General features: G+C 39.5%; 1 protein-coding gene across 1 annotated transcript in view; it reads right to left on the bottom strand.

Annotated features, from left to right (window-relative positions):
- The window catches only part of LOC133953596 (E3 ubiquitin-protein ligase SMURF2-like), a 59,386-nt gene that overhangs the window by 30,003 nt on the left and 14,306 nt on the right, over window positions 1–15,077 (bottom strand). Inside the window, exons 2-3 of the mRNA XM_062387582.1 lie at window positions 4,136–4,174; window positions 3,431–3,539 (exon numbers count right to left, since the gene is read on the bottom strand). Of these exons, the coding sequence (XP_062243566.1) occupies window positions 3,431–3,539; window positions 4,136–4,174 (148 nt within the window). The remainder of the gene's footprint in view (window positions 1–3,430; window positions 3,540–4,135; window positions 4,175–15,077) is intronic.

The raw sequence follows: 15,077 nt of genomic DNA, 5'->3' as shown, positions 1-15,077 counted from the left end.
GTTTAGTCTCATGCTCTTCCTTTCAAATGGTGCCATTCTGAGATTAAAAGGTAAATGTGATGCAGAGGTGTGTTGTGCAAAGCTGGGAACTTGACTCACCAAAAAAAGGAGAAATGAAAAAGCAGACGACAGAAAGACTGAGCGTCTGAGCACAAGAGGACAGGTAGACCAATATGCTATTTACTCACTCACAAATGCAGAAGCAGAACAGTGCTAGGGAACCTCGTCATTGTTTAATTTTGCATGTACTTAATTGTTCCAATAAGCAATAAATGTCTACAGATGGCGAGAGCTTAAGTGTTAAAAGGAGTGATTGGATTTCAAAGAATATAGAGGAAAGAGGATGACAGTATATCTACAGACTGAACGGACTCCCTGTCTTCTTAAGATGAAAGATGACAGACTACAGACTGTGAAGACCACCATATACTTGGTGTGGAAACCAACTAATTTTGATTTATCCAGACAGAAGGACGAACTGGAGGATATTTCTGATCAGGCGAAAATTTTATATCGGTGCAAAAATTGTATCCTTAATTCAAAACATTCCTTGACTTGGTTTTCTTAGTTTTTTGTGAGGACAAACGTTTTTAGAAACAATAACACAATAGCTGATGGATGACAACAAAAACATTAGACCAGAATGCTGGTAAAATATAAATTTTCAAGTAGAAAGAAACATAACCCTTCAAGATAAATGTAATGTAATTAATTTGCTAATAATATCATAATATCCATCCATCCATTCCACTTTGAGGGTTGCAGGAGACTGTGAAGGTTTCACCTGGTGTTCTAAGCGTATTCCTTTTTTGGTTCACTGTGCTCGCTTCAATTTCAACAAGAAACGACCTCTAAAATATTTTGGAAACAAAAATAGGAAAAACTCCTGATTAATTACAAAACATGTAGAGGAAGCTCAAGTGACAAGACAGAGACAATCTATCTCCATCTCTAATGCACGAATCCAATGCACACGCACACTTTATTAGGTGGTTACATCAACAACAAAAATAAAGATAAGCACTCTTAATCCTACAGACAACAGCAGTGGAGGCGTAAATTAATGGGTCAAATTCAGATTAGCTTTCAAGAACATACCAATTCCAGACCTGCAGGACTTCCCCAAATCTTTATTGCAACGGATCATATACCACCATGGGAAACACAAAAATATTACGTCTTTCCAGATTGGATATTTTTTATATTTATGTTGGACATCCTTTATATGTCAACATCTATAAATGGAAACATAAACCAGAGGGCATTCTACAGCTCTGACTTGTTCATATAAAGTACCTTGAGTAGTTTTTCTTACTTGCCTAAAGATTGACTGTTATTTTACTCTTACATTGTTTACGTCTCTTCTACTTCTGGACATGGGCTTTCACAAATCTTTGCTGCGCCTCTAAATAGAAATATGCATTAACAATAAAAAAGTCTGGATCCAATGCAGACATGCATGGCAAAATGCCTGTTGAAGTTAGCTGAACCTTTGCTGTCAGCTTAGGACTGAGAAGGACTAAATACTTAATGAGTAAACAATAATGACGTTGCACATTTCCAGACATACAGCAAACTATTTATTTGCTTATAAGGTTCTCCCCAGTGTCAATTCAACCCGTGTTTTGACGGTGCCAACTCACGGCAGAGAGGAATGAAGCAGAGAAATATTCCCCAGCTTAAACAATTACAAGAGTCTGGAGTTACTCACTTTTTGATTATACAGTGGGTGGGCATGTGTGCGATACACAACTCCAAGGCTTGTGGTAGGTAATGATCTGACGATGAGAGTCGACTTGGCCAGTATTTTCAATGCATTTTTGGATCGCTACGAGGATACTTAAAACGTACTGCAGCTGTGCCATCGGTCCGCTCAGCCTTTTATTACTGGGGGGAAAACTAATGTTGCAAAGCAATTTGATAAAGAGGTGAAATTGTTACAGGAAGAACCGCGTTGCCTTTACTGCTTCACTGCTGCAGTTGAGACATAATTAATAAGAATCAATCGTGAAGCAAATGCGGGTGACTGTGTCATTGTTTCCACCAACATGGCCCCAGAGTTTTCAAACTCAAATAGGGGCAGCAGCCTTAACAAAGTTCTCTGTTTTAGGGGCTCAACAACTCAAAAGTGGTGTGGATGGCAGGTTACAAATAGTGGTAGAGTGATGCATTTACAAATTAAAAAAAATGTATCAGTGTGGATATAGTCACAGAGAACAAATCTGCCCATCCAACTAAAGCAATGTGAGAAGTTGTGCTGAAGAAAAGCTGAAAACCGGCGGCTAAACATGAGGCGACAACCGGCCAAAACCAGACCTCTATAATACTGTGAGGTCATGAACTCGTCAACACGTCCCAAATGTTATCAAACACTTTGTTAGGTGAATGTGTTCTCAAACATCTTCTGTAAAGGACACCAATATGAATCACGGAGCATCAGTTGTGGGTAAAACATTTTTTGTATCTTTTCTGATTCCCAGTAGGGAGCATCAAGGTATCTGGCAATATGAGTGTCATGTGGGAAAAGACCCCAAGTCCTAAAGCTGAAGGCTCGAGACAAGGGTGTGTGAGCTGGCCCTCTGCCAAACCCACACTCCCATCTGCTTTCTGTGGCATGTGAGTCGTTTCCTGAACCAAAGGAAGAGGCCAGGGCACACCAGATGGGAACATACTCCTACAAGAGGGTGGGGATCCAGTAGGGGGAAAAGAATTATGCAAAAGAAGGAGGGATCTGAGGTGGAAGTTGGCAGGTGGGAAGAAGCATTCCGAAACAGGTGTTTGTTGAAAGTGTGTGAGCAGAGTGGCCATTGTGTCTGTAGTTTCATGCAAATTATACAGAAAACTTTTTACTGTGACATGTTTATTGACCAAAATTTTTTCATTATAACTGCTCACAACTGAATAACAATTGAATTGATGTAATTTATCCATCTCTTGACCATTTAATCTTGACGATATGCTGAGCTTGAAATTTCTGTAATATCTTTTGAAAAGGCCCCATTTGTGAAGCCACATTTGGCTCACATTAAGAGAAAAACTATAACACAAAACCAAAATTCTAAAAACTTATTTGAGCAAAACGGATTGAAACTATTTGTACATATTGCGTTTTACCGCAATAATCTCATATGAATGTCTGGCGAAGCCTGGGCTGGGGAATTTCTAAAATCTCACTCGACGAGATGTTTTGTTCACATGTAAAACGTCTCAAAGGGCTCACAGATGGGTGTATCTGCACACACACAACAATCTACATTCCTGAAACGCTTGTCATAGCAGTTGCACACACAGACATAATAGAGAGCAAAACCAGCATGCACTTTTTTGTGAAAACTATGGTTTCTATACGTTTCATTCCTCACACACACTTAACTGCACACACTGCATGTGTTTCTTAATGAGGCATTCAGAGGCTCTCCTGTTGACTTACAGATCATAATGTTGATTCCACTTTGGGTCCAGCGTGTTTCTCACAGTATCTGTAGAGTGACATTGTCCTGAACCGTCCACGACCACTTTGGCAAAGGGATCTGGCAACCCTGTAAAATAGAGAGAGGCAAATGAGGTGGTTTCATTCATGCACATCTAAACATAGTGAGGTCATCATTAACCCACACGTGTGTGATGACATTCAACATCCCACCTAAAACATTTACTGGAGTGAAGTCACAAGAGGGAGAGGGAGAGGGACCAAATGAGGGTCATGAAACCAGGTCAGTGGTCCATTCATATGGATTAAAGATTCACATTTTACTGTTTCAATCTGAGACAGACTTATATAAATGTGCACCAAAAACAGAAATATTGGTCAAATGAACCTGTGATATTGTCTCAGATTATTTCTGGAAATTCATTTTAGTCTAGTTTGGGTCATAGCTGTCCAACCCTGAAAGTATAATTCAGAAAAGGCTGTCATCAAAAGATGACAAGTCAACATTGGTGATTATATACCTCTCGGCATTGAAACTGCACACAGGTCAAACCTGTTAAGTCACTCTTCTGTTGTCTTCTGACTTCCCTCTCTGTGATAGCGCTATGCTTGTGTGCACGTTAGACAAAAATTGACCGACTATTATTTGTATCCATCGCTTCCGGAGGGCATGAATAATCACATGTAAAAATAGGGTTTACTTACGGAAGAAGTCTTTCTTTGCCAGGTTCTTTGCACACAGGACTGGAAGAGAACAAACACAGAGAGATATTAATAACATGTAAAAAATGTTTCTGTGGACGATATTGCTAAAAACTAGATCCAGATAAAACGATTTCACGTTCAGTTAATATCGATAATTATCACAATAAACAACACCTTATTTAATTTGTTTAAACTTTAGTGAAGGCTTTAAACTCTTCTTGATGACATATGGATAATGCTTACCCTTTCTCTCTAAGAACATTTCAGTTAAAAGCCAACTTGTATAATAATCAATTTCTTTCTTTCTGTAAAACTGAACTCAGATTCTTGTCAGTATTTAGTGCTTTTATTTGTCGACACATTCCATCGTCCATCCTCACTGCGCCTTCACGGGCCAGGAGACCAGTCCTTTTTTGAGAGTTTCTCCTCGTAAAATATTGAGTAGCCGAGCACTCTTTCCTGTGTGTGAAGCTAATGCCAGGGGTGATGCATCAAAGACAACATACAATGGCTTTCAGCAGAGACAGAGAAAGACAGCTGCAAATATGTATTTGGGTTTGTTCTGCTGTTGTCTTTCCATGTCCCTCCTCGAACGTCACCATCCTGGTGTGTTGTAAGGCAGAGGTGAACTGAAGCAGACGAGGGCTTTCTTTGAAGCTAGCTCGACAGCGCTGTGACAGTTACGGCGCACAACAAAGGAGGCCAAGCAGCTACAATCAAGACCAATGGCTGAGAAAACTAATGCAGGGAGTGTATCAAAAACATCAGGGAACTTTAAACTTGCGAAAGGGAGTTAAACAAGCCTCACTGACTGCCTGCAGACTCAGAAGAGGTATAAAGCTTGAAGCAAAAAAACCGAAAAAATACCTTAAAAAAAAAAAACTCTCTGCCAGAGCTTACACTCGTCCTTGTGTTTTCAATAGTCACTGCTGTCATGCATGGTCATGGGGTTTTAATTCATTATTAATACAGGAACAGTTGAACCCTATTCCAACAACATCATGGCTTTGGTCACCAAGTAAATTAGTTAGAGCTGTGAAAAATAACACGTTAACGCGTTATGATTAAATTACAGGATTAATGTGTTTTTTTAACGCATTTAACGCATGTGCAGGAGGACCTTCCAATATACCCACAACTCCGCCCACTCTGCACTAGTCAACGCTCTAATGAGCGGAAAAAATAGACTCGACGCTGAAACGATCGCTTCACGGTGCTGGGCAGCCACGGCGTGGTGCGGCGCTTCAGCGTCCGGTGTGACCAGCACAATGGTTTAACATGGGAGTGGATGGGAGCCAGCTGTTTTTTAAGGCTTGGCGCTGCGCTTACATCTTTCAAACAAACAAACAACATGGATAATTCTGATGAACCTGACAACCTTCTGGATGGGAAGATCGTGTTCCAAAAAAACAAAGATCGAACATTCAATAAAACCAAGGTGATATGTACACTCTGTGGGAAGACGTTATCGTTTCACAGTAGTAATACCAGCCTTGAGTACCACCGGTCGGCGAGGGGCGTTCAAGTGCAATGTGCTAAACCAGACTCACTCGCAGGACACATTGTGCAAAAGAAGCGGTCAGCTTTACTGTCAGAGAATGAGAACAAGTTAGTTTGCCTCACCAACTGGATAAAGAACGACTAGCTAAGAGGATCTTGAGAGGCATTAGATTGTGTCATGGTGTGGTTAATGTTTGTTTGACAAAAAATATAAAAAAAATGTCAACTATCCTATAAAAAGAATGGCTAAGAAGCTCAAATAATTTCTGTTTGATTTAAAAAGAAAAGAAAAAAGTTTTAATCAACCATACAATAGCTAAGAAGCCCGAATTCTGTTTAGGATGAAGATTATATTAATGTTCCATATGGAATAGCAAAGATAACTGCTAAAGAACTGCTGAGTTGCAGCACCATTGTTTTGTTTATTTATGAATATAAAAATAAAACATGTAAAATATATATATATCCATCTTTTGTCATAAAATGTTTGTTTTCACAAAAATATACCGAGAAAATCGGAAATGTGATTAATCATGATTAATCCATAGAAACCTGTGATTAATTTGATTAAAAATTTTAATCATTTCTCAGCCCTAAAATTAGTATGTGCCTTACTTGAGCTGTAACTACAAGATTTGTGTGCAAGTTATAGAAAAGGAAGAGATCCGTTGTTGTTCAATGCCAAGACCTGAACAGAGACTGAAATTACCCAGTGCGACAAATCAGACACATTCACAACATGGGAACGGACGATCAACACAAACCAAATTACACTGACTGGCCCGACCAAACAAACACTAACCATCATCTTGTCAGGGGAAATTAAACCGTCAAATCTCACAGTGTGGGCGCATGCCAAATCGAAGTTAGCCAGAAAAACCTCCTGTGGGATCAGATGGACACCATTTTGTTGGCAGACGGGAGACATACAGGAGAAACAGAGGCCTGAATTCTTGGCAGAATATTTGTGGAACGACAATCCAACATCCACTAAAGTTTAAATGAGTCATAATCCTTCACCCAAAGACTTCTTTTTAATTTATATGCATGAGCCTATTTGCACACATTTTCCAGGATATTAGGAGCAGATGCTGATGACAAATTTGAGGCCAAATGTTGTGATTGAGTATATCTGGGTTCACAATGTGAAACAGGGAACTGGCTTTAGTTAAATTCTGATATTACATGCAATCCAGGCAGTGACGGACTATGCCTAAACCATGGTATTTGTGGTTCATTTAAATTACGTATTCACAATTAGAGACGCAAATCCCATATCATGACGACATTTGGCATACTTGACAAAGGACAGTGTTTCAAACTATGTAATTTATCGCTCTACAGATTAATAATGATCCAATCTTCTTCCACTTCTCATTGTAACTTATAGATCACTAACAGTTGATTCATTTAAGAGATGTGTCTGTCTCACACACATAACATAATGCTTAAAGCTATTCCAATAAATCTGGACAATGTATGGCTGGTGTTAGCTGAGTCGCTGTGGGTGCTCACCATGCTGAAGAGCTACCACTGGTAAGTACCTATCAGGTTGAATTGACTGTACTTGGCTCTCTGGTTACCAAACTGTGATGTAGATTAAGGGATTAACCTGCACACTGCTCCATTACCTCAGCCACAATTACCACAAAGGGAAAAGCCTCTTCCATTGTTATCAATGGGCTTTCACCAGCTATGCCGTGAAGAAGAGGAGGCTGCCACAACTGATGACGATGAATAGGTTCAAAGGAGGCATTCATTACACAATGAAGCAATGATGACAAATGGGGGTCTAACGTTTACAGAGATACAACCCAACAGGAAGGTTTGTAAGGATTTGGGGAACACAAAAGTTGTGCTGGGAAAAAATTCCACACATATCAGCATTAGGGCTGCAGCTAAATATGATATCATCTTAATCTGTAAATTATTTTCTTGATAATAGATTTAACACTAACCCTGTTAAATGTCAGAAACTAGTGAAAATGAGTTTAATGTCATGACAAAGAAAGGCTACATTTGACTGTTTCCTGAATTTTGTGGGGGTGGATTTACTAAATGGTTACTAAAATGATTGCACTTGCACTTCATACAAGGCATCTGCATTATAGATAAACTGAAACTCTGAAATCTGGAAAAAGCCTATTTGCAAAAAAGGCCTCATTGAATTTGCATGTTACAAAGCTGTGCTCTCTAAAAGCTAAAGCACTGTCTTCAAGAGAAATTAAAAACAAAACAAGCAAGACACAAGACAATAAGATAATTCATGTTGGTTCTATCTACTGATGAAAAGATTATCTGTTGGACAGTAAATAAAGGGGAAAGGTTAACAGGCACATTTTAAGCCCTCGTGTAGCCTCCAAAAGTTGATGAAAGTAGTTTCTAAAGGTCTTTAAAAACAATACAGAAGAATATTGTAAATATATTAATAATACAGAAGATGCAGAGTAAAGACAGTGAATGTTTTTTGTGAATGTATTATTGCTGATATGACCCTCACAGATTAAAAAAATATTTTGTAGCAGCCCCAGATTGACTTGGCCAAATATGTTGACAATATTATCTGGCCTTTTGCAGACTTTGCCACTCTGAATCCTCGCATCAATGAGGGATCAAATCTCATCTCTGCACCCCGTGTGAAACCTACAGCCTTGAATAGCTACCACGTGAGCAGGCGGACCATGGTGACCCGGGGCTGGCAAAGGACCAGACTCATTAAGATCCTTACACGGAAAGCTAGGTCAACTAGGAATTGGTAAACGACCGGCAAGCCCAGGGTAGAGCTGCCCTGTGTTGTCCGTGGATCATCGTCTCAACCAATAAGGCCCACTTTAACAGTAAGACGAGAGACAGTAAATCTGACTGCACACCAACCCTGATGTTTTGGAAGGATAAAGTTCATCAGGACATCTGGAAAATTATTTTTAAAACAATCTTGTTCAAAACAAAACAGCTAAAATAAGACAGATGAGTAATATCCTACAAATAAAGTTACACCTTTTCAATTTTGTATCATGAGTGACGTCAAAAAAGGTTGTACTGATTTAGGTAGATGATCTTCCCCCTATGTTTGTCCAACATTAGATTTCAATCACGTTTTTGAGTCCAGATTGTGTTCTCACTTTAAAACAAGACCAAGGCCTGCATGTTTCAGTCTAACAATAAGACCTATGAATTACTATGTGAAGGTTTTAGTTGTTTAAATTCAGAGACATACAGTTATAGAGTCATAGAGAAGCGGCAGATCCATGAATTAAGCATCATCCAGTCAGTGTAGGATTACATGGCGAGAACGAGCCACTTAGACAGGTCAAATCCGCAGAAGGGCTGTGGCTGGAACAACTTGCTAAGTACACATGAGAATTGTTGCCGTTTTAAAAGCAAGCTGTGGTCAGAGTTTTCATGACGTGATAAAAAAGATGGATGGCATTATTTATTTAGAGTAAACTCACTGCACTTTAAGTGTGTATATATATAACTGTATTTCATTATTAAAATAAGACACAAAAAATGTATTCGACCACCAAAAGTTGCTCTAATTTTTTACCAATCTGTGACAGTAGTTAAAGGGTCAAAAGGGGGTCAACTTTCCTGCATTGGTTAGTAAAAGGATTTGAAACAGCTGCTGATTTGGGACCATTTGGAGCTGAGTCACCCCATTCCACAGTCTGAAACAGGCCATAAATCAAACTTAGCAGTCACACCACATCAAGCCTATGCATCTGAGAAACGGACAAACAAGGATAATGCTTTTACCACTGTCTGGTATCTAAAGGAACACGGAGAGAGACAGCGCCCTGTCATTGACCCAGACAGTAAGTCCTTAAGGCTTTAGAGGTCAACTATTGCCTTCTCCAGGAAAATTTGTGGTGTACCATTTAGGTCTACACCTTTATTGAGTTTGAAAACTCGAGGATAGAGGAAATAAAGGTTCAGATACTTAGGAGTACCATTACCTCTGAAGAATATTTAATGAATATAGTAAACCTAATTTATGTTGGGTAATTTCTACCTCATTTTACTGCTTGTGCCACACGATGAGTTAAAGGCTATATATATGACTATCAGTTACATGTTTTTCAAAGATGTAATTATTACGTGTGTCAATACCATGAGATACCAAAAAGACGAGTCGCCAGTAAAAATCCTTGTCACCGGGACAAATATAACAATTCCCTATGCTGGTAGCAGCAAAATTTGTAGTATAATGTAATAATATGCAATCATTATAATTTGCCGAATGGAAACTCCCTCTGCAGTAAGAGTCATACTACAGATAAACACAGCCACACTGATGCCAAGCTGATGCCACACTGCTTTTTACATAAATCAAGATGAATGATAATTACATTATGCATTACAATAAGCAAGAGTCCCTCATCATTCATTACAAAACATTGCTTCTGCCCTTAAAGAGAGGAAGTAAGAGAGGCGGGAGCTTTGCAGCGTCTCCATCTGTCTGAAGATAAAGGTCAGACTGAAGGTTGCCGTTAGTTCTGGTCAAAGGGTGAAAGGTCATTAACTGACTCGGGCAGGGGGGTGTCAGGGGATTCCAATTTGTTTTCTCAAGGGAGTCTCAGAGTTGCGATATGTACCGTCTCCTGTCGCCTGTTTCCTTTGTTATCACGATAGGAATATGATTAAATGGAATCTTTAAGTATACATATGTTTTTCCATATTATTTTGTTCTTGGTTTATATGTGTTTGTATTTTTAGATATGACTCAAAGTTAATTTTAATATGCAATAATTCAGTTTAGCATAAATATATGGTGGAACAGTGGCAGTAGAATTGGCAGAGGCCTCCAAATTAGTGCTTTTATATACACTTAAATAGCTTATTTTTTAAAGAACATGTTCAGTCCCAATGCACATCTATTCTGAGTGGTATTTTTAACATCTTTGGGGATTAGCATCACAATTGTAAAGATTCACACCTTAACTACACAACACAGTAAAAACAAACTGCATTTTACAGAAATGACTCTGTAATTATGTTTGTAAGAAAGATGATTGCAGGACAAAGAACATGAGCTGTATTCAAATTTCAAAAAAGTGTATGATTTGCACTGTGCAGTTCGCTGAACCACCAGCAAGCCTCTCGCACTCAGCGTTAACATTAACAAACCACATAGCTGGGCCGCTGTGCCCTAGACCAAAGGGGTTGTTGACATTGCGTGATTGTACTGTCAACTCCACAGAGAGGCAAAGCCATTTGTGGTTCATTTATTCACTTAATTCAAGCACTACAAGGACAGGACAGTCAACCCGGGCTGCATCAGCATCCCCTCGCTGTACTTAGATGCCGATGCTGTTATGGAGTGATGTAGGTCCTATGATTATCCACTATTTTAGTGCAAAGTGTGTCTGATTTGCTGTGCAGCTGATTCTGCTGCACATGATATATTGGGGTAAGTTATTGGGGAGCAATTTTGAATCATATAAAGTTTAATGAGTCTGCACCAGTGAACCTAAATAATATCTTGAATACAATAAATCAACCAGAGGTGAGTGTCCAAACCATTGATAAAATTTAAACTGCGATTCTGTGAATGGATAAATAAAGTGCCCAATTTAACCCATAATACTAAAGTTATACCAAATACTAACTCGGTGGTGTGTGGTTAAAGATTGGTTTAAAGGAAAGTCTTTGATGTCAAAGAAACCGATGAACAAAAAGGGTCACTGACAGTCATGACCCCAAAATGGAAGTGGAACATGTTTAGAGAACAATTAAATGCAACCCAAGTGAGGATGATGAGATATGACACGAGATATCATCAGTTCATGGTGTGGTGTCAAGACTGATCATTAATTCGATGAGAAAACACGCTGACAAAACAAAAAGCGTGAGATGACAACATAAACATGAATCTCTCCTGAGATGAATGCTTACATGAGACAGGCAATGACTTGGAACTGCAAACTTCTCCTCACAATGGTTAGGGTAATTTAGGGCCCAGGTTATAACTGACAGAACATTTTACCCAAACACCATCAAAGTGTTAAGAATAATAATACAGGGTGAAAGTCAAACTTTGAAGGCACTCCTCCAAAAACTAGGTTACTAAGTAATGAAATGTGGCCCAAAGCCAGAATTTGATTCCTCTTACCTGTGCACACTCCTCACCTGATGTGAGCCAATGCACAGTGAAACAAGGTACTATACACAGCAGGTTTCACACAAATTTTATATTTCCGAAATATTTTTTTATATTAGAGCATAATTGCATTATATGATTTGAGAACAACAAAATGTTCTCTAGACTAAATAGGTGCATCACATGATCACAGGATGTGGCATCACTAAGGTTTAAACTTACCGTAAAAGTGTAATCATAGCTATATTTGGATTGAAAGAAATACTTACTACGTTTGCAATACTTACTTATAAATAAATGTATATATACACATACCCATATGTTAATACCTCTGACACCCCTGAATCATTAGTGACAGTCATATATATTTAAAAAGAGAAGGCTCATATTCTTGCCTGCTATGACTCTTGCTACAGCGCCACGCTGGCTCACTCACAGCATTGTCCAATAGTTAAACAAAATACTTCCTCTTCCCCTCCTCACGCCTCCCTGTCAGGATTGCTCACTCTATAGAAAACACGGAGAATGCCTGTTTGGAAAAGTGTCAAGCACAAGTCCTCTATCTGTGCGTGACCAACTTTTTGTTTCTGCTGCCAGTGCACTCTGCAAAAAATAATAGTGTTGTGGTGTGAATTCGCATTTATGGGTCTCTAAAATTGGGCAATGTCGCCAAAGTCGGCTTCTAATCTACATTGCACTTCCTTCCCAGACTCCCACCCTCAGCCTCTTTCCAGCCCAGCGAATGCTCGGGATGCCAATTATGTCATTCATTTAAGAGGCCAGCAGTCTACAGCTGACACTCCCCCTCCTACTCCCCCTCTCCGCTGCCCCAAGGAGACGCCAACAGAAAGGAGTCAGGAATCTGGGGTGGAACGTAATCGCTACACCGGGGAGGAGGGCTGGGCTAGAGAGGGGTGAGGAGGTAAAGACAAAGTGTTCATCTGGAGGTAGGAAACTACGGTGGAATGGAGAAAGGGGGAGGAATGTGAGGAGGGGAAGAGAAGGGTCTATCAAGAGTCACAAATCTGTGGAACGCAGACAGCAGAGAGGGAGAAAGGGAATGGGAATGCAGAGGGAGGGGGGGAGGGGAGAAGGTGATTGATACACTGAACTCTAAACAAGTAGTTATATTTAAATGTATTATATTGTATATATTTTGTTTGCAACGTCACGTGTACTCCCTTAGTGTTGTATAGTTCTGATGATTATATCTGCTCTTTTTCTTGTCAAATTGTGAACAAATATGTTAATTAAAAAAAAAGAAAAAAAAGAAAGGGGAGAGGGTAGTTTGGAGGAGGGAATCAGTGACAGTGACAAAACTCCGGCAGTGTTTACACTGACAAAGGAGTAGCAGGGATGGCAGAGAGAGATAATAGGAGATGACAGGAGAGAAGGGGAGGGATAAAAGGGGGAGCAGCATGGACAAGAATTAAGTCTGAAGTTGAGGAAATTTGCTAGTCTGCACTTACATCACTAGAGTACCATTATCAGGAGGATGTCTGGAAATCTCATTGGCTGAAGTTCAACCACCCCATCTATCTGCAATTGTGCCTTTCATTTTTAGGTGAATTTAGTCCATAAATGGAGCTTGATTGATTTACCCTGCATTGGATCTCTATTTCTGTACAGTTATATTTTTAGCAGCAAAGGAAGACAGGACGCCCTGCAGGCAGACAAGAGTAAACCAACTGTCAGTCCAGCCATGTCATCAGGACGAATTATTTTGATTCTTCAGCTCCTCTTCTCACTAGACATTGACTTATACAACCCCCACAGTATAGTGCAAGGGATACATTTTGGAGTGCAAAATGCCAAAGCCTTTGTCCTATTGGCTCATTCACTACTACAAAAATATATGTCACACAAAGATTCTACAAGCTGGGGCAGCGATGGTTGTTCATTGTGAATGAAATCAATCTTATTCCATGCAGAGTTCAACAAACTTAAAAAACCTTCAGCTACACTACAGGGGGAAACCTATCCTCCGCTGCAGTGTGAGCGACAGCCTGGTGAAAGCCAATTACAATCATCTTGATTCCATTGGAAACAGAAGCTGGTGTTGTTTACAACTACGCAACTTTAACAAAATGGAGCCAATTTGATTGTTAAGTATTTGGCTTCCCAGTTCTCTACAACCTTGATTAGTTACCAAGAAATAAAACAGAAGATTGGAATCGACAAACTAATCAAATGCATTGGTCTGTCTTGCAGCCCGTGAATATGTAAACCAACTGTCCAGTTAGAACAGACAATGTACATTATATATAAATAACACAACACACCCACAGATCAACAGATTACTACTCTGCAGACTCGGGCTCCAAATAACATGTCCCACGCAAGATGGCAGGATTCACATCCAGAATATTTTGGCTTCATTTGTGGGACGAAGTGGATACGTGTCATCCATCTTTATATACAGTCTATAAGAATCTGCCATTGTATTCTGACAATATGTTTCAAAGATGGTCAGAGATGGAGTTGATGTGTAGACATAAATATGAAAAAAGAACATGGGCTATAAGGTAAAATAGTTTTTTGGGGTAGGCAGGCTGAATCAAAGGGAACAGATGGAGTGCAAAGGTGGTCGGAAAGTAAGAAAGAAAGGTGACATGAAGCAGAGAGAAAAGGACGGAGCGAGGGATAAAGAAATAAATGAAATACGGGCGAGGAAATATGTCAGGGGTATTTAAGCTCATCTAAAGCATGAGTCACAAAGTAACTGCTATACTCATAGGAAGCATTCAGATTGAACTTTAATTTAGATACAGTCAGGTATAATATCATTCCACAGGAAAGTCATTCCCATGTGACTCATTAGGTGCACGAATAGCTGGGAGATCGCTTATTTTATCTGCACGTGGCTTGAGCTGATGTAAAGTTGGTTTAGTGTCTTTATGAGCACAGACCGTTTGTCCATACTGTAAATGATTCATGCAACAACTGTCTCAGGAATGCAGCTTGGAATTCTTGGATTTAAGCACATGAGACTGCTGCCTATGAGTCTCACCGCGAGGGATTTCCTTGCATTGATATGTGGATATGGCTAAAGCAAAAGAGGAGAAAAAAGACTTGATGTGCTGTTCCTCTAACAAGACACAAGACACAACAAATGTAAATGCAGGATTAGAAAATTTAAAGAAATACTATGTCTTAAGTTGGTGTCTAATTCTAGATTATGATAATCTATACTGTACTTGCTTGTGTACATGCGTAGTTATTTGCACAAGTTGTTTTTTCGTTGTTAAATTGACATGATCTTTGAAAAGTTTGAATGCAGCAAAGTGATGCTCTGTGAGCAGGCGTTACATTAAAGCTTCCCCAGCTCCCCTCCTTAAGGTG

The sequence above is a fragment of the Platichthys flesus genome, chromosome 5, assembly GCF_949316205.1.
Source record: "Platichthys flesus chromosome 5, fPlaFle2.1, whole genome shotgun sequence".
Taxonomy (NCBI): Eukaryota; Metazoa; Chordata; class Actinopteri; order Pleuronectiformes; family Pleuronectidae; genus Platichthys; species Platichthys flesus.
Note: the sequence above shows the minus strand (reverse complement) of the source record. Positions and strands in the feature narration are given on the sequence as shown.